We start from the raw sequence: 25580 nt of genomic DNA on the forward strand, positions 1-25580 counted from the left end.
AACATATGAAAAAGTACACTTTTCAGTTTTTCTTAGAGTCCCACTCTAGAGTCATGCAATTTATCAACCTGATCACTTCAGAGCATATGAATTGGTAAGAGAGGGATTCAAAAACACATTTGTTGCCAATTTTACATGCCAGCTCCAGTCTTTCAGCATTAATTGTGGTGAAGAGCTTCAACATATTCCATGCTGGCATGATACTGGCAGAGCATTGTCTGAAGAATTACAATGTCTTGCTCAAAGCAAAAGGGTCAGGCAAGGAAATCATGGCAGGCTGTCTCTTGTATAGGTTCAGAGTCAGCAAGGAGAAATGCAAACAATGCCTGCACCCTCAACACAGCCTCATGCACCTAAGCACCTGGCCCTTCTACTCAGTGATTAATGCTCAAACCATTTGAGCTGTGGCATGCCTCCTCACACTCTTGAGAAAAGGCTGCTGCACCCCTAGAATCCCCTAGAATATCTTGCAGAAGAAGCAAGCAGGCTGTGAAAGTGAAGCTCTGCCAACACCCGGGCATATCAACCTCAACAGGCAGGGAGTCAGGACAGCTGATGAGAACTTCAGGCAGGGAGGAAGAAAGTCTTTTGTGGGTGTCAAGTACACTTGCTATAGACCAACCACCTTTTCAAAAACAAATCCACATCCTCTCCTGTCACAGACCCAAACATGTTAGGTATCTTCTGCAAGCCTAACTTTGATGAGATATTGATGGCACAGAAAGATGATTCTTGAAGAGAACCAAGCAAAGACTTAACAAGAATTAATCACACTTAACCAACAATGTCACAAAAGCAGCACTGCCAAATTTCTTTTTATAATCACCTCTTTCAAACTAAAAAAATAAATTATAATTAAACCAATGAAAAGTGCAGAGTTAAATTTCTTGAAACACAGCACTTCTTTTTGGTTTTGAGAGACGGGTAGAAAGGCAAATCCTAAGTACACACACACTAGATCCTGTGCCTTACTTAAGATCAAAAATAAGTTCTCATGAGAAAGCTTCCCCCAGTCTGAGAAGCCATCAAAACTTGATAAGAGCTTTTTCTCAATCTCATTTCACTACTATAGATAAATTTCTTTAAGAAAGGTACGTTACTTGTATCATATGCTCTTCCAACATTTTGGATTAACATACACATTTTGTCTTCTCAAACAATAACTTCAGACTTGTATTTTTCCTCTGTAAACTGACACCAACCCAAAGCCTTCCCCATAATATTCAAGGGCATGTAGGCACAAAAAAAATACTGTTCTACGAACCTGGCTGGGTGTGGTATTTGAGTGTTGTACATTCCTTCAGTTAATTGAACATTATATCTCTCTTTTCAAAGGTTCAGTAAACAAATGGCTTGGCAAAAAGGTATTGAGATATTTGAAATAGGTGTTCCTGGCTTATAACTTTTATTTCAAATATGCCATTAATACATCTGCTGATACACTACAAAATTTCTGGTGCTGTAAGAAATAATTTTCCTTTAAAAGGAAGAGGAAGAAAAATCAGAAAGTAGGGTACAACCAAAAACCTAAGAACTTAGAAGTGAGCCAAAATGATGATCTGTATGTACAGATTTAGTACACAAGACAATATTCTTAGATACTATTTACCTCTTCTTTTGCTATATTTGCACATTTTTCCCTTCAAAACATAGGGCAGTCTGCTTTTCAGTTGATAGAGATGCAAATTTTTTTTTTTTTTTGCACAGCTGATCACATTTCACAACAATATGAATGTGAATAATATATTTGCATATGGCAATAATGTGAGATCCATGTCGTACAGCTCTCCAAAGCCAGCTTGATTCTCTCATAAGCCACCAGATGACAGGCAGGGATTGTGAACACAAAATATCCTTTGTGCTAAAATGTCAGCCAGTCTGGTCCAGGCTTCAAACTGCAGGAATGTTTGCTTGCCTATTGTGCTGAAGAAGATGTTCCTTAATAGTTCTACTGCAAATGGCCAAGGAGGAACGCACTCCTTGATGTACAGAATGCTCACTGTGTCCTTTTGCCTGGGCAGCACAGCCCATCTCCCATAACTATTGGTTTGTTAATCCATTTGGTACAAGTAGTTTACGAACTTGGAATAAGGTCTCCATACTTTCACACCTGACTTCCTAATTTAATATCATAATAAAAAATAACACTACTATTAAAAATAATTTTAAAAATTCCACTGGCTACAACTGGAGGCAAAACTAAAGATTTACAGAAAGGATGTGTCAGCTACAGAGCAGGAGTGGTGTATGTGCTGTTCCCTGGAGGTACTAATTTATTTCTTCACATTACTCCTTAATGGCTAGCTCATTCCTTCCATGAGCTACCATGTTGGTGTGTGCACATTAAACAGGCCTCTTATTCACAGTCACGAGGCTCCTCACTGCTCTCTGACGCCAGCACAGAAGGTCAGCTGCATAAATACTAGGCAGCCAAAGCTGCACTGTTATGACCAGACATCCTGTTTGTGTGAATTCTATTTTTAATATTTTTATGATGTTAATAATGGGAACTCCCAGTTTAACCAGTTAGTTTTTTGTTATCATTTATCCTGCACTTAATCAAAAACCACTTTATCAGAGATTCAAGTTTATACAGATTCTATTTTTTGCTGTCAGCTTTAAGCTGTCTTTTCTCCCCACACACCTTGCTCCTGCCTTTCAGGAGATTTTAAGATTTGTCAGGAGCAAAGACAGAGGCTTTTGTAAAAGACACCGTTACCTAATCTTAAAGCAGTGTAGTCAAAGAACATTTTAGTATTTTGCTCCTGCATGGAAGCCAAAAAATTAGAAAAAAACCACAAGACAGAAAACATTTTATGTAGAAATTTTCTTGAACTAGCCAAGAAGCTGTGAAGGCTGGGAATTGCTGTGCACCTTCAACACTAGTAGAGTGTTCCACCTGTGACAAAGTGAAGATAGCTACTTGACATTTCATTCCTATTTGAGCTAAAATGAATCCATCACATTCTTAATATAATTTCCATTTTAGCATTTCCTACACATCCAAAAATGCTTCATTACATTAAAACAGGCATAGATGCATAATGGTACAAAAAAAAAAAGGAGAAGTGTATTTGTAGTAGCATGGAGTTGCTCCACTTAAAAAGTGTATTTGCTTCCCATTGATACAATTAAAAATTACAAAACAAGCAGAGATTCACCTTTCATCAGCTCCCATTTTTTCACAGGCAAACCAGAAACACCTGAGCATAATAGAGGTTTATACCAGGTAAAACTCATTACAGTAATATATCTATGAACATTCTCTGACTAGAAATGGATTTTCACTCTCATTACAGACTTTTATTGCAAAGGGAGGGAGGATGTACGAGGTTGCTGAAACTTGAGTCTTCGCTAAAAAATAAAGAGTAAAATTATAAGGAACCAATGTGGAAATGCAGACAGATGGGATATGATGCATGACAGGAAAGGAAAATGACTGCATTTGCAAGGTGAAGAGCCTGATTTCATGATGGTATCACTATCTTTCATTTCCCTCTAAGCACCCATCGATGCTAATCCTGACATAAGCAAGTGATTAATCTAGCAGGAACCATGCAGAACACTACAGTGTAGATAGATAATTCCAGAATTTTTAATACTGTTTTCTCTAATCACACATCAATCTAAACTTGTCAAAGACACAGTTATTTTCAAAGCATAGCACAATTTTGAATTGGGAAAAAAAATTACATTTGAGGGGTCATTTCAATGTTTAACAGAGATTTCTGCCTGGAATGGCATGGGACAATGTTTATGCCATGATTCTCATTCATGATATGACCCAAAATACTAGCAAAAATATTGGCAGCAGCCTGCCACAAAGAATAACAGCAATTTAAATATAAATAAGACCATGGAAATTAATAGCGAGTACTTTTGGTCATTGCCACACCACAAAAAAAGACGTTGGCCAAAGCATCTAGAAGGGCTACAAAAGCACAACTGAACAGAAAAACACCAAAACCAAACCCCAAAACACTGTCTGGATGAAATACTTGGAATAGTTGCCTGAAGCATCAGGTGTTTAGAAAAAAAAAAAAGTGAAGCCCTTTTTTGAGGTGAATTCCTTAAACAAGGGTAACTTGCACAAAAAGAGTTTGACGGAGAGGTGTTTTTATTATCTCAAAGGTATAAAGCTTTTATCTTTGTCCCTTCAGGTCATGTAGGAGCCCTTTGTATCCTGGATATATATTTTTAACCAATTATTTACATCCCTGTTGCCTGTTTTGCAAGTCACGTGCTTCATAAAAACTTAACAAATAATGCTTGTGTTGTAACCATGCCTAATTTAATATGAAAGTCAGAATTTCAGCTCAAACCCTCAGGGAAACTCAGCTGGATTTACTGTAAATCTTTGCCAGTGCTTTGGAAAGAGTCCGCATAGCAAAACACCCACCCAACCCACTCTTAACTAAGCCAAGATGGAAATAAATGCAATGAACTGGACAAAGAAAAGGCACTTGCCTTCCAGAATAGGAAGGACATCTTCAAATAGAGATTCCTTCACATATTGTTTAATTCCCATCCCCCAACTCCTAACATTGAAATCAAATACAATATAAGTAGACAAATTCTCCTTACCTGTAACTTAAAGCAACCATACTTCTGTGTCCTGTTCTGAAGTGCTTTACAAGCTGCTACTGGGGCTGTTTGTGAAACTCACACAGAAACAGAACCCAAATGGAAAATGCAGGTGCTTGCTAGGGAGGTTGAACACAAACCAAAAACCTTGCTTTAAATTTCCTTCTACAGTTACAGAATCACAGATTACTCTGACCTAGAAGGACCAAGGACCAAGTCCACAACGTCCACAAAGACCAAGTCCAACTCCTAGCCCTGCACAGCACCATCCCCAAAGGTCACACAATGTGCCTGACAACACTGTCTGACTGCTTCTTGAGCTCTCAGGCTGGTGCTATGACCACTTCCCTGGGGAGCCTGTTCCAGTGCCCAACCACCCTCCAGGTGAAGAACCTTTTCTCTGAAATCCAACCTAAACCTCCCCTTCCCTCTGACACATCTTCAGACCATTCCCTGGGGCTCTGTCACTGATCACCACAGAGGAGCGATAGTGTTTGACCCTCCTCTTCGCCTCATGGGGAAGCTGTAACTGCAGTGAGGCCTGTTCTCAGTCTCCTCTTCTCCAGGCTGAACAGATCAAGTGACTTCAGCTGCTCCTCATATAGCAAAATCCCCAGCACTGGAGGTGAGGCCGCCCCAGCTCAGAGCAGATCAGGACAATCCCCGTTCTTGCCCAGCTGGTGATGCTGTGCCTGATGCACCCCACGGTAGCCTCCTGGCCAACCTATCCTTTCCTTTGCCTACCTAGATCTCCTCACACAACATGTGAGTAGCAATGAGCATTGTGAAATCTCAAGGATATTATTTGTGTTGACATTAATTGGTCATTTCACATATTGTGACTCAGAAATTTATTAAAATTTTAAATATAATTAGAATCACAATAACGAAGGTGATGATTGATCTAAATTTTCTAATTTTTCTTCTTTTCCTCTGTGTAATTAGTAGTGAGCTGTTCTGTTGGGAGGTTTATTTTCTATCTGTAAATGAGTAATCTAGATCTCGTGTTTCAGCATCCATAATCAGATTTTTATAAATTTTAACAGACACAATGGTTTTGGCCAAACAAAATTCTCTAGTCATCAAAAGTAACTTTTCCATAGCAGATTTTCTGGGTCACAAGGGATTTTTATTCTGTCATGAAAAGACATTTTTATAATACTTTATGCATTTGGCTTATCCTAAGTTTTGATGGTAATAGAAACATTCAGATCAAGATGACTCAAGATAAGCTGAAAAGCCCTAGCTTTTCACTGATGATGTAAACACCATCACATTGTATTGCATCACAGATACAGGTATGATAGTGAAAAGCTTATTTGTAACCCAAAGAACACGATTCCCTTAGCTGAAACCATCAGTCTTGCTCTAACACCACAAATGACAAACAAAAACACCACCAACACTCACATTTACCAAACTGAGTATGTTTTACAAATAGTAACTTACTGTCACAAGTAACAAAACAGATAATACTTTTAGCTTTCAAAGATCCAGAACTTGAAACTGCTTACCCTTTTTACATAGCACAGCAGATCTGTGTGGCAGAAAAAAGGATAGTAATATTTTGTCATTCAGCAGCCTATGCATGGGTAAGACAACATCTCTGTACAAGTTTCACAGATTTTAATGCTGTAATTTGAAAGAGGAGCAGTGGTAGGTGCTAGAGACACACAGTGAGGCACTCAATTTCGTATTTTAAAAAGAGGGAGACATCAACTAAAACAGCAGCAGTTCCGTGATGGAGGTGCGAAGATGCACTGGGAGCAATAGCTCCCTTCTCAGATGAATGTGTAAATAAAAAATAAGCAGGATTTAAGCTAAGAAGGAAACCAGAATTACTGACTCCTAACTGTTTGAACATCCTTCTGTCACAGCAAATGCAATGTCATAAAGATAACACAATTATAGTGCTAGGAAATGATCTTTTACACACATGCAAACTAGACTACAATAAATCAAAACACTTTGTAATTTAGGCACACTATGTGAAGAATCATGGATACATTTTGTAGCTCTTTTTCCTATACCCAAGCAGTAAATGTATCAAAATCCAGTATAAGTTGAAGTTCTGAGTACTTTATTTAAAATAACAACAACAAAAAAACCCTGAACACAAAACCAAGAACAAAACAAACAAACAAAAAAACCCCAAAAAACCAACTAAACAACAACAACAAAAAACACAAAAAAACCCCACAAAAAAACCCCAACACAGGCATCAATATGCAATAAAAAATTTCAAACACATGTCACTATTGAAGAGTAAACAGTACTGCTTTCAGGCCTAGCCAAGGGATTACCATTACATAGGGAAATCAAGGCTGACTTTTAAAAATCTAAAAATAATTCTACGAATGCTTCCCATCTCTATCCTCTGGACAAAAGAAAATAAATGAAGAAACTTAGCATCTACATGCCATCTAGGTCATTGGTATTGCATAACCTTCCTTTCAAAAATACTTCAAACAAATTCCTATATGGGATATTCACAAGCTTCAACTGATCAAAAACAAGTGCAAGATATCAAATACCCTCTGGAAGAACAAAACAGGATGTTTTCAAAAAAAGTCCCTGTCTTCCTGATGAAGCAAAAGACAACAGTCTGATCAGATACTTTATATTAAATTTAATTTATTAAATATTTACTTCCATGCAACTTTATACCAGAAGGCTAGATAGCTACAAGACATTCACACAAGACGCTTAACTCTGCATTTCTGTCTCATGCAAGTTGTGAAGCAACACATATCACTAGAATAAATAGACCTCTGTAGCAAAGGGCTCTGTATGCTATTTTCTTTATCACAGGTTCCAACTCTGCACTACTTCCAAGTTAATAAAGCAGGAACAGACTTGCCATCATACCTCTTTCTGCACTCTGAAGACACAACACACAGGAACATTTCTGACTTCTGGCTGTTATCTTGCCTTCCAACACCTTATCACACTATGCCTGAAAGTTTTACAATCAAAAATTTCTGTACTGAAAAAGCCCATGAGTTAGCATGCTTTTATTAATTATTTTATTCTCCCTTTGCATTGAAGGTTACAGGCTGCACACACAAATTCAAACAAAGACAAAATGGTAAACATTTGTCCATTAAATTACTATTTAAAGCAGACTCAAAGCCAACACCTATATTGATACTTATAACCTAAAATCACTGTAGCTGAAATTCATTACTAGAAATTATGTTCTGTTACAATACAAATACTGATAATATGAATCCTCCCATGATCAAGATCATCTTTTCAATTACACTGCTATGTGCACTGGGCCTTCCATAGTACTGGGGAAGTGAAGTCACAGCCCTAGCTATGACTGATCTGTTCTTATCTATGCTGCAGGTTAAAATATCACCAACCTGTATGCATTTTGGTGCAGAGAGGACTAACTGCTTAATGGAAGAATGTGTGGGTCAATTCTTACCTGTAATACAGACAGCCTTCAACTTAAGGTTTTAGTTGGGCCACAAAACTACTTAATTTCCTTGCTGTGCCTAACTTTCTTAGGTATCTGCAGACAAGCTATCTATTATCTCCATGCTTTGGATTAAGATCTGTAAAATCAAGATAAACATTCTTATTTCAGTTTTGAAGAACAGAATTTTAAGAGGTATTATGTGTTTTGCAGCTATCTCACACAATGATAATGAGGTCCTCATATAAGAAGTACTTGGCACTTGTTTATTGGAGGACATTTTGTAAACACCGAGTTGCATAAAAACTATCTTCACACTACTAGGTAGTATCTTTTGAGGTATCTTAAATTTCTTAGTTTCTTTTATGCAACTCTGAGCTGCTGTAAAGTTAGGCGCAATGCATATAGTATGGACAAGCATTTTGTTCTCAGGTACATCTCTCCTCTCCTCTACTGATAAGTATAGGAGTTTTTCAAATATGAACAAATTTTTAATTGCTTGAAAAATATTATGGATATTATAAAATAAGGGTGGGTATTAAAACAAAAGTATGGTATATTAATTATACTGACCACCAAGAGATTCAAAATGCACCTTTCACATATTCCCATCTATAAAACCAGGTAAGTTGAAATCACTCTCCCTGGCTTCCCAAGCCCTTCATGCAATTACTTGTCCTAAATATAAACACATGTGTTGCTTGTGTTCCAGACAAAATTCATCTCTTTTTACTTCCTTCTGGAAACATTTGAAAACCTAGCAGGTTTACTCAGGGTAACATTTGCTTTCAAAAACAAGCCATATTTTCAAGCCACAATGAAGGTAAATTTGTGTGATAAACCAAGAATTCCAACTTGCATGAACTGGCATACACTCAGAAGGGAACCTACGTTTGCTTTAACAAGCAGTCTCTCTTTAACAAGCAAATCAGGAGAAAGGAAATTACAGGCCATAAAAGGAAACTGAGCTTTCCACCAATTGATTCTACAGTTATTGTCCCTCAAACATTATCTGCCCTCTCCCAAAGGTGTCATCTATACAGTAAGATGTAGATACACAGATAAATACATGTATTTTAAAATATTGACAAATATCCCCCAATAAAAAACTCTCTGGGCAATTAGGAGAAATCAGATCTCCTCTTCGATGAGAAAGTAAGCCTTGAGGATGAATGCCTGGTTCAGCAAAGCATTTTATATATTCATCGCTTCAAAATGTTTCTCAGAAGTACAGCCAAGACACAGAGAAATCAAGTTAAACAAAAACAAGACAACTATAGTTACTACATAACTGGTACTTTTTTTCTTTTAAATAAACAGGATCTTGAGCATGGAAATCTTTACTACTATCTAGCTGTACTTAATTTTTTTTTTAAATATTGAGAGAATATGAGACGCCCATCAGTGTTCCATACTAAGTCCTAACACCCTTTTTTACTCAGGTATTTCTGTTATGAGTGAAGAAGGAAACCAGCTGTAAGAAATTCTTTACTTGGTGTCCAGCACATTTAGAGCATGCAGCCTGAGGAGTTTGCAGAATGTAGTTCATAAACCCAAAACATTAATTTTTTAAGCAAAAGTAATGAAATCCAATTTCAACAAGGAACTTGAGTCTCATTCCCAAACCATCTCATAGACTGAAAATGGCAACAAAAATGGTTCCTGTGGCTGGGACAGTCATATCATCTTCCCCCTTACATATCTGTTAGGAATACCAAAAATTATGGAGCTCACACATCTGCCTTGCTTTTCTGTGGGCTTTCCCCACAGCATCTCTTAAAGGAACACGGTTGATGCAGAGCCCTAACAACTTAAATTGAAAATGCCCAGTGGATGCCTATATTTAAGGCAGAAAAAGAAAGAAGATGTCCAGAGTAATGTAATTGCCTAAGCTTCCTTTTCCAGACAAAAATAACAGCTTTTCTTGAAAAATCATTATGAGCTTCAGCACATAATGAGGACAAAAAAAAAAAAAAATCTTGTAGTTAATTAAGCAAATTGTCACTGGCAATAAATTTTTAATCAAAACTATGGAAATTTAAGTGTGTATATATATACACACATATACATACAGTAATATTAAGAAGTAGCCTAGTTTCAAATGTTGGTACAGGTTTCACAAAAACTGTATGTGAAGCATCTGATGAGTTAGACAATTGTGATCAGTCACTTGGTTTGTGTCCACATGAAAAGTAACACAAGAAAATATATGCAGCACAGACCAAATGAGTACAGTCATATTTACATACCTTAAAGAATTTAATCTTGTCCATTTAATTAAAGCAACAAAGAATGCAAAAAATTACTTTCAACTGTGAGCTACCTTCCTACTCCAAAGAATTTTCTTAGGGGACTCCAGGGGAAGGAAAGAATGACAATATTTTAAGTTGTACCCATGACTACTTTTAGTACCGTGGCCATGAAAAAACAGATTGAGAAATACCAAAACCTTTTTAACAGGTTATGCTAAAGGCCTAGCCTTTCCCTTCTGTGTTCGTACATTTCTTTTAAAAACAATGTCTGCACTTACTGACTACTACACATGTGCTTTTACTATATACTATGTGAACATAAACCAAACGAAAATAGACATACAATGAGGACAATAGCTAAAACCAGTCATCAAAAAGTAGTTAAGCCTATTTCTGACAATGTGTAATAAATATAAGACTGAAATAAAACACATGTAAAACTGAAATAAAGCACACATTTGAGCCAGCAGACCAATAATCCTCCTTAGAAGTCATTATAGTCAATCACATCATGAAGAACCTGGGGACATCTAAATCAAGTAGATTATTCAGCTGGTATGCACAAGTGTATATTCTCAGCTAATAAAAAATCTATAGGAAAAATCTGTAGAAGAAAACTTATGGAGTGTTTGAATGCAGTGCACCACTTTTTTCCAAATGTGGCATGCTGCTCCAGTTGCAAAGGCCCTGAAAGGGACAGCCTTCTTTCTGCTCCCAGAACTCACTACATCACCACTCAGAATTCACTGTGTAAACACTGGTGGGGGCATACACTTGAGAAGTATTAAAAACTATCAAATGCTTTTTGGCTTTTTTTCTATTTGGGAAAGAAGAAAACTCTTCTCACATTTTCCATTTCCTGTCTTATTAAAAACAAAACTTCTTTTTATTAAGTTAAGGTATGAATGATTGTGTTTCAACTACCAAAAAATAGAGCTCTAGGGCTTTATAACGAGAAAAAACAGCTGACTGAAAAAGTTAGTGGCAGCAGTCAATCCCAGTAATGTAGCTCTAGATAACATCATACGGTAACATACACAAACACGACCTTCTTAAAATGCCTCCAGTGAGACTGATAGCCAAACATTGCTCCACCACAAATGTGTAACTAATTCTTCCTACAAATCAAAAGCAATAAACCCCTCTACTAAAACTGCCTTCTACTGCCTTTCTAGACAAACCTTCTGTTTTACTACACAAGTGGCATAAATCTGCCATTGAACAGGATGGTTGCTTGCTTGAACAACTATAATTAACAGTGATGTAAATATCTGCAAACTTTAGACTGCTTCAACACATAGCCATGCTGGCCTGAGGTCTCCCAATTTAAAGATGGTCATCTCAGAGCCAGAAAGGGAGCAGAAGCATTAGCACATACATGGTGTTAAGTTCATTGATCTAAAACTGTAGCCTAATGAGAACATTCACTCTTTGACAATATCTGAGAGGCTTCATATGAAAAGCAATTCCTTGCTAAGAGAGATGGGTGCTATTGTAAACACTATCATTCTGGCATATCACTACTGGAAATAAGATACAGCAAATACTGTGGTTAGAACTGGACTATTAAAAAATTACTAAACCAAAAATGTCACTCTTATTTTGTTTTGTTTTCTTTGTGTGTTTTTGGGGTTTTTTTACACACACAGTATTTTCTTGTTTTATTAAATGTTTCTTAGGTGAATTCTGAAGAAGTGCTATCCTAAAAAACAATAGTTCTTTAGAAAAGCACAATTAAAAAGTTTTCAAACAATTCACAAATGCAAATACTATTTTAGGGATGGAGAATACTAAAACTGCTTAGTTCCAATGGCCTGAAATTATATTCTTATGTACTCATAAAAAAAAAAAAGTTTTAAAATTACAGTACCTATTTTCCAGAGATCTTAACAACATTTAATGCAAATCCAATCTTGTACATGAGATGGGGAAATTTTTCCATTCAAATTTCTGAATGAGAAAGGAATTAAATGTTTTCTGGAATCAGTGAAGGCCAGTTTACAGGGTTCCTAGAAATTTCTGCAAAATTAACAGAATTTGGTACAGCAAATAAAACCTTGAAGCATCTCTGAATAACAATTTAGGATTTTTCACCGTATTTCTATTAGCTGTTAAGCAGTGCACAAGCTCATCAGGCTATTTCAGATTTGCTCCTTGCTTTGATCCTTAGTTTGGTAGATTCAAATAAAAATAATCATTTTGACAAACAAAAAATAGATGCAAATTAAAGATTTAATGTAATTTTTATACATAGTATGTTAATAGTCATTACATGAATTAGCAGAAGCACACTATCCTGAATAAATTTTATAGTTAACTAAGAGGTCTTTTATAGCACATGGTATTTTTTATTAGTGTTTCTTATGAGACTCCGAAATATTTTATACTTGCAGTATAACAAGACAACTCATTTTAGAAAATTACAAGATTTCTTTCTTCTGTTTCACTTACCCTGATGAATTCATTATTAAAGGGCAAAGACAGCATTTAGCATTAGTCATATATATCACAACTGGTTTGTTTTTTTTTATTTTTTATTAGAAACTCAAAAGTGGTATCAACAAAGTCATTTATGCTCAGGTTGTTAAGAGAGCTTAAATATTGACAACTGTAATTCTCTGGAGTGACACAAAGGATCAATAGCAACAACCAAGAGGAAAAAAAGTCAAAGTCACATTGCTAGTAAAACTAGCAGACAAACTAAACACAAGAAAACCATATTTCTGAGAAAGCTACAGAAATTATTCTAGAAAAGTTGGATAATTCCCCAAAATTTTAGTATGCAATCAAACTAAAACAGACAAATGCAATTTTGATCATATGCAGGAAACATGTTCCTTATCTAGTATGAACATATATGAATGTTTATTTCAATGTTTTTCCTAAATCCTGTGTATCCTTTTTATCTCATCTTTATTACACTTTTTACACTACTGAAATATGATCAAATCAGCTTTTATGTTTTGATACTGAATGTCATGTAAAAGTGAATTAGTCTTCTGATGAAAAGATATTTCGCCCCAGTAGATACAGATCACACGCCACAATTCCACTAGTCTGACTAGAACATCATTTTCTTCTGCCTAACACAGACAAAATGATGGAATATTTTTTTTCGAGCAGACACAGTCAACTATTAAAGTAAACATCATAATTACAACACCATTTAACACTTCTATAATACTCTTCATTATTCTATCAACTCTGTTACACCTTCTCTAAATTTCACACACGAACAGCATTCTGTATTGACACACAAACTGACAGCTAAATGTGTTGACCAGATAAATGACAACATGAAGAGACAGCAAAACATTAAATGAGGAGTACAAAATGTACAAGAATAGAAAGGAGGACAAAAGAAGAAATGCAAAGTGTGAATGTGTTTAAGTTTGTGTATGTGTACACATATTGTAAGAAGAATAACTACAGAGAACTGTAAGGAGAAAACTATAAGGAATGAGCAAAAGGTAACTTTTTTTTCAATTCGACTTGTTTTTCCATTTTTTTCAAACATATAGAGACACTGAAAATAAACAGAAAGGGGTGAACAGTACCAAAGGTGACCAAATGAGTCAAAAGAAGACAGGAAAAGACATGAGATGTGAAAAAGAAGTAGGAAAGAAAAAATTGGCATAAAAGGTGTTAAGAAAATAACAGCTTTTTCAGTTTCACAGATAGAACAAAAAAGGTTAGAAATTAAAAAAAGCTTAAAAACAAACAAACAAACAAACAAAAAACTAAATAAAGAAGAAGAGCAAAAGTACAAGAACCCTCAGATATTCAGCTAGAAGTGTTTCTCACTCACTGATTCTGTTCCACTGCTGTTGTAATCCACAGTGTGGATCCACAATGGAAAGCAGCACCTTACCTTTCTACACAAGCTTCCCCACTGGTTCCTCTTGAGCACAGTTAACACTACAGTCACATAGTTCTATCCAGCACATGGTGTCCAAATGTTTTTAAAATATGCATAACCATCAGCTCCTACAAATTTAACTGTTTAGAAGGCAACTTCTTCAAGAAGCAATTCCTTGGCAGTTGTCAGCAACTTTTCCTTCACCATTCTGTTTCACTTATTCCATACAGTTATCTTTCTGTCCTAGATTTTGTACTTGGACACAGTTGCTTTGATTTGGTGGTGACTCAGTTTAGCAAATTCATCCACCTTTAGAAATTAGACTTCCTATCACAAAGAAGAAAAATAACAGAGGAAAATTGGACAGCATGGGCACATGAAACCTTAGAGGAAAATCCAACACCACAGGCAGACGGAAGTTTAGAAGCTACATATAAAAAGTTAGTGCTTATTTTCAAGTTTAGAAGCCGCATTTAATAAGCTAGTGCTTGTTTTCAAAGGATAAGCAAGATCAAAGCAAAGCTTAGTTTTAAAGGTGTAGCAAAATACATCAGTATCCTTATTTTAATCACAGATGTAATATGAGCTGCTATTAGCTCCCTGACTTCTCTGTTTATTATTGCTTGCCTTCTCACCTCCCTCTTTCCACTCAACATCTTTATTTCTATTTCTCTGCTATGGTCAAGGTTACTTTACATGTCAACTTCAAGGTTTCCATTACGCGCTTTTCTCTTTCTCGTTCTCTTGTTTATCTCTGAAGATACTTTAACTTTTGTATAATGACATTTCTTCTATAAGTGGACACTACTAAAGATCAAGAATTCTCATAGAAGAGGTTAGCACCACCTACAGTGAGTAGGAATTGCCTAAGTCAGGGTTGGAAACCTAGTGCAACCAACTCTAAAACCAAAAAATAAAGCTCGGCTAGCACCAGGGAGGTCCCTCACTATTTCTTCTCTATTCTCTTACCTATAACTGTATTGAAAAAGTCACCATTGCAATGGCCAAACTTCTAGGCAATATAAAGAATTCCAAAGAGTGAAAAGTCAGTGATTTACTATCAAACATAAGATTATTGTTACGCCTCTTCCTTGCAGTGCTGTGAATCTGCATTGGATCTCCATTAATTATTGATACTTACAGATATTAGACGACAATGATTATGCTTGCCTTCAATTTTAGTTCATATGTCTACTCACAGACCTTGCTCTAGAATTACTGTTTGAAAAAACCAATGAGTATATCTTATGTTTACATATCAGTTTTTGCATTTCTATCATTGCAAGGTACTTGCTGAAGTTCTCTCTCAAATTGTGGAACACTTGGAGAACAGCATCCTCAACAGAAAAGGAGTTTTATCAGTACAAAGGGATTTTGCAGTAATGAGGCTTTCTTCTATAGAAAGAGATTAGGATTGGTGTAACAACATAAGGCACTTTTAAACCTACTGTTCAGGCGTAACAGAGGATCTATCATCCTCTTTTAAATACACCATTTAAAAACTGCTTCAGTATATATGTGTATTGGTTTGTACTAGTGTTAGTTGTACCATCAATGCATTTTGCTCACAAATTCCTAAGGCAATACAATTTTTATCTTAAAAAAATCTTCTTCATCTTAGCATAAAATGATTGTAAATACAAATGCTACACATACACACAAACACACATTGACATACAGAAATATAAACAGAAATGGAATTACCTATCTATTTAGATCACACCATTCTAAAGCACAACACCACAGAACATCTTTCCTAAATTTTGTACTCCAGTTACAAAATAAAATCAGTGAATTAAAGGACGCTATTTGGCAGTTTTTAGCTAACCATGGAGGTGGTAAATCATCCACCCACAACAATGCACTTTGAGGACATTTGTCATATACTTGCAATGCCCATACTAAGGCAACATATCCCAGGAGCTGGCAGTCATGCTATCAGGAAGAATTTAGCTACAGAAACAATGATTCATTATGCATTTTAGAAGCACTGTCGAAACAGCACATCAACACACTACTATTTCAATCCTTTAAAGGTTACAAGAGCTTTAAAATACAATCATAATTTTTTGTTTCAAAATCGAAACAAGCAAAAAAAAAAAAATCACAGTTCTAATAATGCATTTGGAAGAGCATCTTTATTCACTTTTTTCTCCCTCAAGGGACAGAAAATAGCTATTTAGTACCAGCTAACTACTTACCTCTCTACATTGTAATTTAAATTGTGAACTCAACCTTATTGAACAGGTCTCTCACAATTAATTAATTAAAATTCACCAATTTAAAACTAGTTTAAATTTGTTTGTATTCAGCTTTTAAAGTCCTCTGTATTTTTTAAAATAACCATCATATTTTAATTAACTGAAATCTGTACTACAAATGGATGATTTTCAAACTCACCCTCCTCTGAATGAAGAGTCAGCAACATAGTCCAAATATTTTGTTTCACCATGCACACCTATTGTTGTCCCAAAATCTATGATGAAGACTGTCTCTCACCTACCAGTATCTGAAAATAGTGCTTCAGATCTAGTCGAAAGCTCTTAAGGGCTGTTTATCTCTGCACCCTTGAAAGCACCCTTCTCTTTCTTCCTTAGAATGTTCCAGTTAAATACAAATACATTAATATTCTGTCTCGTGAACACAGACATCTAAAAAGGTTATTAATTTCTTTCCATTGTAACTACATAATAGCTCTGAAACTTTATCTTGTAACATCCATTTACTATCATCTTGTTGAAGACACCAATATCTCTACTAAGCTTAAGAAAGCAAAATCAGGAAGCTATTTGGATCTTCCGCCCTTTGTCCCATTACACAAACTGACATCATGACTGCTTACCTGCTGGAAAACAACTTCATCCTGCTTCATTTTCTTTTTGCTGCTTTTTCTGATCCTCTGGTTTGTCTGAATCCATTTTGCGACCTGGAGTTCAAAATCATGGTGCTTTTTAGAAGATGCAACCTGATTGTAGTTACTCAGCATTCGATAGCTATAAAGAGACTCAAGACAACTTTTTTAATTGCTTCACTGGAAAAGAAAAAGCACTTTCCCTCTCCAGAGAGATGTAGTCTGAGGTAATCTGGTTATTACCTGTACATGATCAAAGTGTGAGGTGATATTCTTCTTCTTAGAGCTTCTGGTTAAAGGGGCTTTTGCACGAAGAACATTTTGATGTCAGACCAGGTTGCCAAAATGGGAAGTTATGATTGCAATGTGAAAAACTCCTGGGGAAAAACTCTGTGCTTTATCCCTTACACCTTCTATTTCAAGTACAAGATTTATTTCCAGCCACCCACTCGAACATTGTTCCAGACTACCAACGCCAAATTCGGATGACATGGTTATTATTTAATAAAGTAGTAACATTTGGTGGGTTTTTTTATCCCCATACTAATATTTTCACTCTTAACACGAAAGCCATTATTTTTTAAAGCAAAAGCGTGGCAGGGTGGGGATGGTGTGTAAGGCAGAAAACTCCAGGAGCAGATCTGCGAGGGGAAGAAGCGGGTGGAACACAACAGCGGCGCAAGGTTTCCTGCTCACCTCGCTGCTCACTTGCCGGACGAGCTGACACTCCTTCCACGTCTCTGCCTCCTCCAGCAGGGGCTGCACGGAGGAGAAAGCGCACGGTGAGCCGGGCGGCCGCGGACGGTCCGCGCCGCGCTCCGCCGCCCGCGGACAGCCGGCTCCGCCCGCGCCGCGCTCCGCTGCCCGCGGACAGCCGGCTCCGCCCGCGCCCGGCCGGCCCCGCCGCGGGCCTCGGTGGGAAATGGAACAGCTCCGCGGGCCTCGGTGGGAAATGGAACAGCTCCGCGGGCCTCGGTGGGAAATGGAACAGCTCCGCGGGCTCCGCGACCCCCGCAGCCCCGCGGAGAGGAGGAGCCTGCCTCAGACGTCAGGGCCGGCCCGCGCGGGGCGGCAGCGCGCCTCGGGCAGCCCCGGCGGGGCCCGCTCGGTTCGGCTCGGCTCGGCCCGGTTCGGCCCGGCCCGGTTCGGCTCGGCTCGGCTCGGCTCGGCCCGGCCCGGTTCGGCTCGGCTCGGCTCGGCTCGGCTCGGCTCGGCCCGGCTGGGCTCGGCCCGGCTCGGCCCGGCCCGGCTCGGCTCGGCCCGGCCCGGCTCGGCTCGGCTCGGCCCGGCCCGGCTCGGCTCGGCCCGACTCGGCTCGGCTCGGCCCGGCCCGGCTCGGCTCCGCCTGGCTTGGCTCGGCTCGGCTCGGCTCGGCCCGGCCCGCTCGGCTCGGCTCGGCTCGGCTCCGCCTGGCTCGGCTCGGCCCGGCCCGCTCGGCTCGGCTCGGCCCGGCCCGGCTCGGCTCCGCCTGGCTCGGCCCGCTCGGCTCGGCTCCGCCTGGCTCGGCTCGGCTCCGCCTGGCTTGGCTCGGCTCGGCTCGGCCCGGCCCGCTCGGCTCGGCTCGGCTCGGCTCCGCCTGGCTCGGCTCGGCCCGGCCCGCTCGGCTCGGCTCCGCCTGGCTCGGCTCGGCTCCGCCTGGCTCGGCCCGCTCGGCTCGGCTCGGCTCGGCGCGTTCACGCCGCACTCGGCCCGCCCCGCCCCGCCCCGCAGGTGCGGAGCCCTGTCCGGCCCTGTCCGGCCCTGTCCAGCCCTGTCCGGCCCTGTCCGGCCCTGTCCAGCCCTGTCCGGCCCTGTCCAGCCCTGTCCGGCCCTGTCCAGCCCTGTCCAGCCCGGCCCGGCCCGGCCCGGCCGCCAGCCCGCGCTGCCTGCAGCCGTTCACAGCCTGCTCATCACGCTCGTCAGGGTTTTCAGCCTGGTTCTCAGCGATGCGCGCTCTCTCTCCGAGAGCCTTCCTATGGAAGCGCTCTCCTGTGAACGCTCCTGTAAACGCGCTCTGTCACGCATCTTGCGGACAGAGGAATGGCCTAGTGGGGACAGCTCAAGAAAGCATCATCGCCATTGACTGCTTCAACCTTGGCCTTGGTACCTCCCTCGCCTCCCGAAGCCAACTACTAAACTACCTTGGAGGGTCTGAAATGCGCATTAAAAGAAAGAGCCAAAGCAGCTTTGTAGGTATACTTCAGCCCTTTATCAAGGCCTCGGCTAAAGGCTTTATTTATACAACAATTTGCCGTGACGAGGTAATTAAATTTAGGCATAGGACTTCAGGTATTTTTGCACCCTCAGAGGAGGCTATTCAAACTCCAGCATGTAGGGAGATACTTACATCAACCTTGCAAAATCCAAATATTATTAATTCCTAAGAGAGGGTTTTATTAAGGGCTTTTGTGTTTGTATTTAAAAAACAGTAAAGGATAGAGCACATCATACTTGTTATAGTTAAAATTATATTACTAAGATATTGTCAGTATTTTAAAAATTATTCATACTCTTCTGAAAATTATTTATATGCTTATACTATATATTGCTGTAATCTATGAAAGCTTCAAAAGGAAATCTGTGCTCTAGCAAAAAACACGTGTGTGTAAGCAAACCCTCAATATGTAGAATTAGATGTACTTGTAAACAGATTGAAGTAAATACAGGTAGATCCAGTGTGTATTAAATCTTGAGAGTATCCCTCTATCACTTGGAAAAAAAAATCTCTCCTAGCCTTTTTGTTTTACTGCCACAACATCCCTCTTTCAAGATCAAAAGTTTTAGATCAAAGCCAAGATCAAACTCAATGCTTTAAATAGAAGCAACTTCACTATGAAGCGTTAAACAAAGAACTTTTTAACAGAGATATCACAATAGAAAATCTTACTGTCCTTTTTTATTTCACACTTGAAACAGGTCTGCTTGAAACAAGTATAAAAATCGTTTTTATTTTGTAGAGCCACAACAGATCTTTTTTACTAAATGGTGATTCTGAAAGTGCCTACAAATTGACTCTTGAACTGAGTGTGTTTAAATGAAGAAAGAACATAGTTCAAAGGCAATGAACAAAAAATTATGTTAATGGCAAACATAAACTAATGCAACTGTTTAAACAGTATTTCCTTGCATCAGTTAACAGATTCGACTGTGCATTCCCACAGAAGTAGTTATAGGAAACACTGGACCATAGAAACAATGAAACATACTTTAAGTCGTTTAAAGAATTGTGCTTCCTTTCCAGTCAAATGTTTCAAGAAAACTAGGGGGAGAAAATGTTACGAGAGACATTGATTTTCAGACCTGCAGATCCTGAGGCTGATTTGGGATGAAAATCCACAAACCTGCTATGTGTTCAAACTCAGAGAAGGCTCCTGTTTTCTTGTTAGTAATTGCATAGCAGTGAAGGAAATTCAAGAGGAATTGTTACTGCCTTTTTATGGTAATGTACCTTGTGGAGCCAACATCTGGGCTTCCCTGGTGCTGATTGCTGTGCACATCCTAAGTTGAACATTCACCTACAAGATAACACTGTGGTGTAAGGTAAGAGCCAATTTACCCATGCAGATAGTCTGCAGAAAACAAAAAGCAGTGGCAGAAATAGAGTGGGCCTGACAAGCAGCTGTCACAGCACACTGTCAGTGTCTCTTATCAGTTAACTCTTATCTCTGCTTATTGATGTGTCAGTAAGATTTAGCTCATAACCAGAGCAGGAACTTTTGCTGGGAGGGGGAGAGAGCAGGAAAAAGAGAGAGGAGGAAGAGGAAAAGAAAAGGAGAGACGTGAAAGAAGAGGGACCAAGGCAAAGAAGAGCAGGTGAGAAAAGATGTTTTAAGAACATTTTGTCTCCAGCCCTTCATACTTAAAAAGCTTACTTACATGAGATAAAAGGGTGATGTCACACTCAATTTAAAATGGGAATGACTGCACTACCCTCCATCAACAGTCCTATTTAATGTCCACATGACACTGGCTATCATCCTTGAATCCCTTCAGAATAGAAATTTAGAGATTACTCCGTCCTGCATGTCCTTCTTGTGAAGACTGTCTCTGAAAGACTAATGGATCTGTCCTATACAATAGATATGATGGGGAACAAGCAATTATACAGGTCAAAACATGTTTGGATCCCTAATTCTTGCACAAGCAGGATTAAATAGAAGTTTGAGAATCTGGGGGAGGAGGTAGCACTTTCTACAAACTGGGTGAATGCAGACCAAATATCCTGGACTTAGGCAATGACATAGACCAGCTCTTACTCAAATCAGACCAGATACCAAGCATCCAAAGGACACGGAGAATCATACATAGCCTAGAAAACGAGAATGTTTTTGCAGCAAACACCTCTTGCATTTTACATTGAGACAGACTAGCTTTAAATTGTTCTGGCTGTGATGGCTACTAATGGTGTTTCATAACTCAGTGAAAACTGTAAAACTGTAATCATGAACTTTTCCTTTACATAGCTTGCCTGTAACTTTAACTCCTCTGTGCTACTCTTATGCAAAAACAACTAGTATTGATAAACAAATAAAGTAGTTTTACCTAAGGTGAACATTGAATCTATACCATTTTGTTGGCTTTCCAACAGTCTTCAGATACTGGAAGGTAAAAAGAAAAAATGGAAAATGCAGGAATAAAAATCGTTATTGTAAATCAACTTCAGAAGAGCTCCTGCAAAGTAGAGGAAATTGACAACTAATGCAGTCAAGTCATTTTCCAGCCTCTCATTTCTAGAATCTCAATTACTGAATTTTACATCACACATACAATCTCAACATCTGTATATTCAGATCTACATGGACACCCAAAACTACACAGAGATGTCATTTTCTTCTACAACATATAACGTCACCCGTACAGAAATTGCAGTTTTGTACCTTTCTACACATTCCCATTGAACAGCAACAAAATACAGATTCCCCCCACCAGTTTCATTCTACCATACTAGAATGAGACAGACTACTTTCTCAGGCTAATGTCATCATCACTGTGACATCATAAAAAGATAATTTAAAGGGAAATAAAAAAGATCATTTATAGGGGGGAAATGTACAGTAGTTTAAAGTAGAAAAATTTATTGCTTGTAAACTAAGAATACAATGTGCCCTCAGAATAATCTGTGACCTGATAATTGTTTCAGCAAGAAAAATGTGGCTTCTAATCTTTTGTAAAAAGGTTAAGAAAATGAAAATACAGAAAAGGATTTTATCCAGTAGCTCACTAGACGATTAAGTATTGCTTGAAACATTTGACTGAGAAACAATTGCAAGGATTTTAAAATGCTACTGCTACCAGGACTTTGCAGAGAGGAAGCAGTGGGCTACATCTGGAAATGACAAGATGGCTGGTGCATCCACCTTGCAAGAAACAGAATATAAACACCACATAAAATTACTGAAAAAAATATCCAGCCCAGAATGTGCTCTTGTTAGAACTGGAAGTCCTCCAACTGATTTTGTGCAGTCTTCATGCATACAGCTTTATCCACTGAAATAAAAAATCAAGTTTTTCTGACATTATCAATTTTTTAGGAAAGATGCTAATTTATATTGATATCATAAATCTAAATGTCATAATTCCTCTGAGAGTTGCTGTGCTGGTATAAACACATTCTTCTCAGATCAGCATGCTGTGTCTGGTATTTTTCAATGTAACATCCCTCCAGAGAAATTCTGTTCAAGTCAAACTTGCTCCTCCTGAAACTATCTCTACCTCCAAGAAACAAAAACCTGTTGAAACAATAACTTTGAGGATGTACTTTCAGTACACTGCAACATTATTTCACATATTGTTGCAGGAATATTTTTTTCAAAGTGGTTATGCAAATACTTCCTTCATATACATTGGCAACTCTGCTTTGTGAAGAAAGTTCCTAGGTACAGATGAATCAACATAACCACCTATTTAGTTGCATGATCAGATTCATAATCTGATAAAGCAAATACCTCTGATCACATCGCCATGGGATCTCTAAATAATAAGCTTATTACTTGTTACTAAATAATCTTATATAACATGTAAGATAAATAATTCATGTATCATATTAGATTATATTATCTAGAATATGATAATATTTTCAGGGTGTGCTAAAATGCTCTTTTTTTTTTTTTTTACATTCCTGTCCTGATTTCTCCAGGCAGTCTCACTACTATGCACGTGTCTCAAGCAAGTTAGAGAGGCAACTTCCCCATGCCTCCCTAATATGGGAACAGAATCTCTGCTATTGGCAACAAGCATCTCCCAGCTCGAGAGAGAGTACACCCCATGAGGTAACCTGTGGCTTTACCTGAATTACCTCAGAGAGGACATGAGGAATTGGTATGGAAAGCCCATTTCTGCAGTAACAGCAGAGGTACGTAAGCTGAAAGGAAGAACAGGTATCACAGGAAGTTCTTCAAGGATAAATGCCACTCCAGTTTCCAATGGGCAAGTCCTCCCTCAAACAGATAAAGGGCTGGTGTTACTTCTGGTCCTCTTGAAGGGACCTCAGTTTATATTTCCAAGAAGTGAACTAGAGGAGCCCTGGCTCAGATCTGCTGGACTGTGTGGGTCCCGTGCCCTGGCACATCAGACATGCAAGGGTACAAGGCTTTAGTTGACACCAGAGCACAGTGTACCCTGATGCCATCAAGATATGTAGGGGTAGAATCCCTCTCTATTTCTGGGTTGACAAGGGAATCCCAACAGCTGACTGCACTGGAAGCTGGAGTGAGCCTGGCTGGGAATGAATGGCAAAACAGCCCACTGTGACTGGCCCAGCAGCCACATGGATCCTTGGCATAGATTACCTTAGGAGAGGGTATTTCAAGGACCCAAAAGGTCATTGTCAGGCTTTTGGGATAGCTGCTATGGAGACAGGAAATTAGACAGCTGAATACCTTGCCTGGTCTCTCAGAAGACCCTTCTGCTGTGGGGCTGCTGAGAGTTGAAGAACAACAGGTACTGATCACTACCACATCACTACACTGTCAGCAAAACTGCACCAGCTGGGACTCTGGTCCCCACCCATGAGATGATTTTGAGCTGGAGACCCAGGGAGTGGTCAGCAAAACTTGTTCACCTTTAGCAGCCCCATAAGGCCAGTGTGTAAGACCAATGAAGAATGGAAATTCACAGTGGACCGTCATCACCTGAATGAAGCCGTGCCACCTCTGAGCACTGCTGTGCTGGACGTGCTGGAACTTCCGTATGGACTGGAGTCCAAGCCAGCAAAGTGGTGCCACAATTGACACCTCTAATGTGCTTTTCTCCCTTCTTTTAGCAGCAGAGGTTTAGTCAGACCACAGTTTGCTTTCAGCTGAAGGGGTGCGCACTTGGAATTGACTGCCCCAGGGGTGGAAACACAGCCCCACTATTTGCCATGGATTGATCCAGACTGCACTGGAGAAGGGTGAGGCTCCAGAACACTTGCAGTACACTGATGGTGTCACAGTATGGGGCAACATGGCAGAAGAAATTTTTGAGAAAGGGGTGAAGATAATCCAAGTCCTCTTGAAGATTAGTTTTGCCATAAAACAAAGTAAGGTCAAGGGATCTGCCCAGGAAATTCAGTATTTAGGACTAAAATGGCAAGATAGACATCATTAGAGTCCAATAGACATGGTTAGCAAAGTAGCAGCTACGAGAAAGGGGTGAAGATAATCCAAGTCCTCTTGAAGATTAGTTTTGCCATAAAACAAAGTAAGGTTAAGGGATCTGCCCAGGAAATTCAGTATTTAGGACTAAAATGGCAAGATAGACATCATTAGAATCCAATTGACATGGTTAGCAAAGTAGCAGCTATGTCTCTGTACTGAGTAACCCAAAATGTTACTGTATTCCATACCTCTCTGTGCCAAAAAATCATTCCTGTCTCTGTTAAGATCGTGTGTCTGGCAAACAGAATGACAGGGCAAGGGCTGGGGTTGTCCCAGAACCTTTTGAAGTCAAGGCACTCAGACAGAGTCTCCTTCTTGCCTCTCTCTGCCTGCTTAGCTTGCCTCTTGGCTTTTTCTTGCCTCTACTTGCAACAGCAGCAACTCAAGTGGCTTCATTTCACAATCAAAACCTGATCCAGGGTGAATTTTGCAACACTTGCCTGCAGGCCCAGAGGAGCAGAGCAGCCCTGCTCCGTGCAGCCGCCCCAGCCCACCAGCAGTGTCTGGCTGTGATGAGTGAGAAGCACCCAGCCAACTGTACTGCTGTCTGCTGCCGACAGCAAGGCCAAGGCCCCCCACCAGTTCTACCACCCAGCTGAGTCCCAGCTGCCAGAATTTGCCAGCTGCATTTGCCAATGGAGCTGCTGCCTGCCCCACAGGGTGGGGAGGGCGGCCACCATCTGCCCTCTGTTTCCCTACAGCAGTCGCCCATGCCTGGTGCCGTTTTGGGGAAGGGAATATCCACCATTTTGGGTTTCTCTTTGTTGCTGAGCAGTCCGTGAGATTTCACCAACTTTGTAACTATCCAACTAGTGACTATTACTGTTATTTTTTAACCATTACTATTTCAGTTTCTTAGTAAACTATTATGTTTTCACTTTTAACAACTATTCATATTTGTTTCTCCTTATTGGTAGAAACGGTTTGATTAAAACTAATCACTAACTAATCACTAACTGTCCTGAAGACAAAAATTTCAGACCATCATCATCAG

At 39.4% G+C, this 25580-nt stretch overlaps 1 protein-coding gene across 1 annotated transcript in view; it reads right to left on the reverse strand.

Moving 5' to 3' along the window:
* Positions 1-25580, reverse strand: part of AOPEP (aminopeptidase O (putative)) — a 181873-nt gene that overhangs the window by 57269 nt on the left and 99024 nt on the right. Inside the window, exons 12-13 of the mRNA XM_021531143.2 lie at positions 17667-17729; positions 16962-17045 (exon numbers count right to left, since the gene is read on the reverse strand). Of these exons, the coding sequence (XP_021386818.1) occupies positions 16962-17045; positions 17667-17729 (147 nt within the window). The remainder of the gene's footprint in view (positions 1-16961; positions 17046-17666; positions 17730-25580) is intronic.

The sequence above is a fragment of the Lonchura striata genome, chromosome Z (genome assembly GCF_046129695.1).
Source record: "Lonchura striata isolate bLonStr1 chromosome Z, bLonStr1.mat, whole genome shotgun sequence".
Lineage (NCBI taxonomy): Eukaryota > Metazoa > Chordata > Aves > Passeriformes > Estrildidae > Lonchura > Lonchura striata.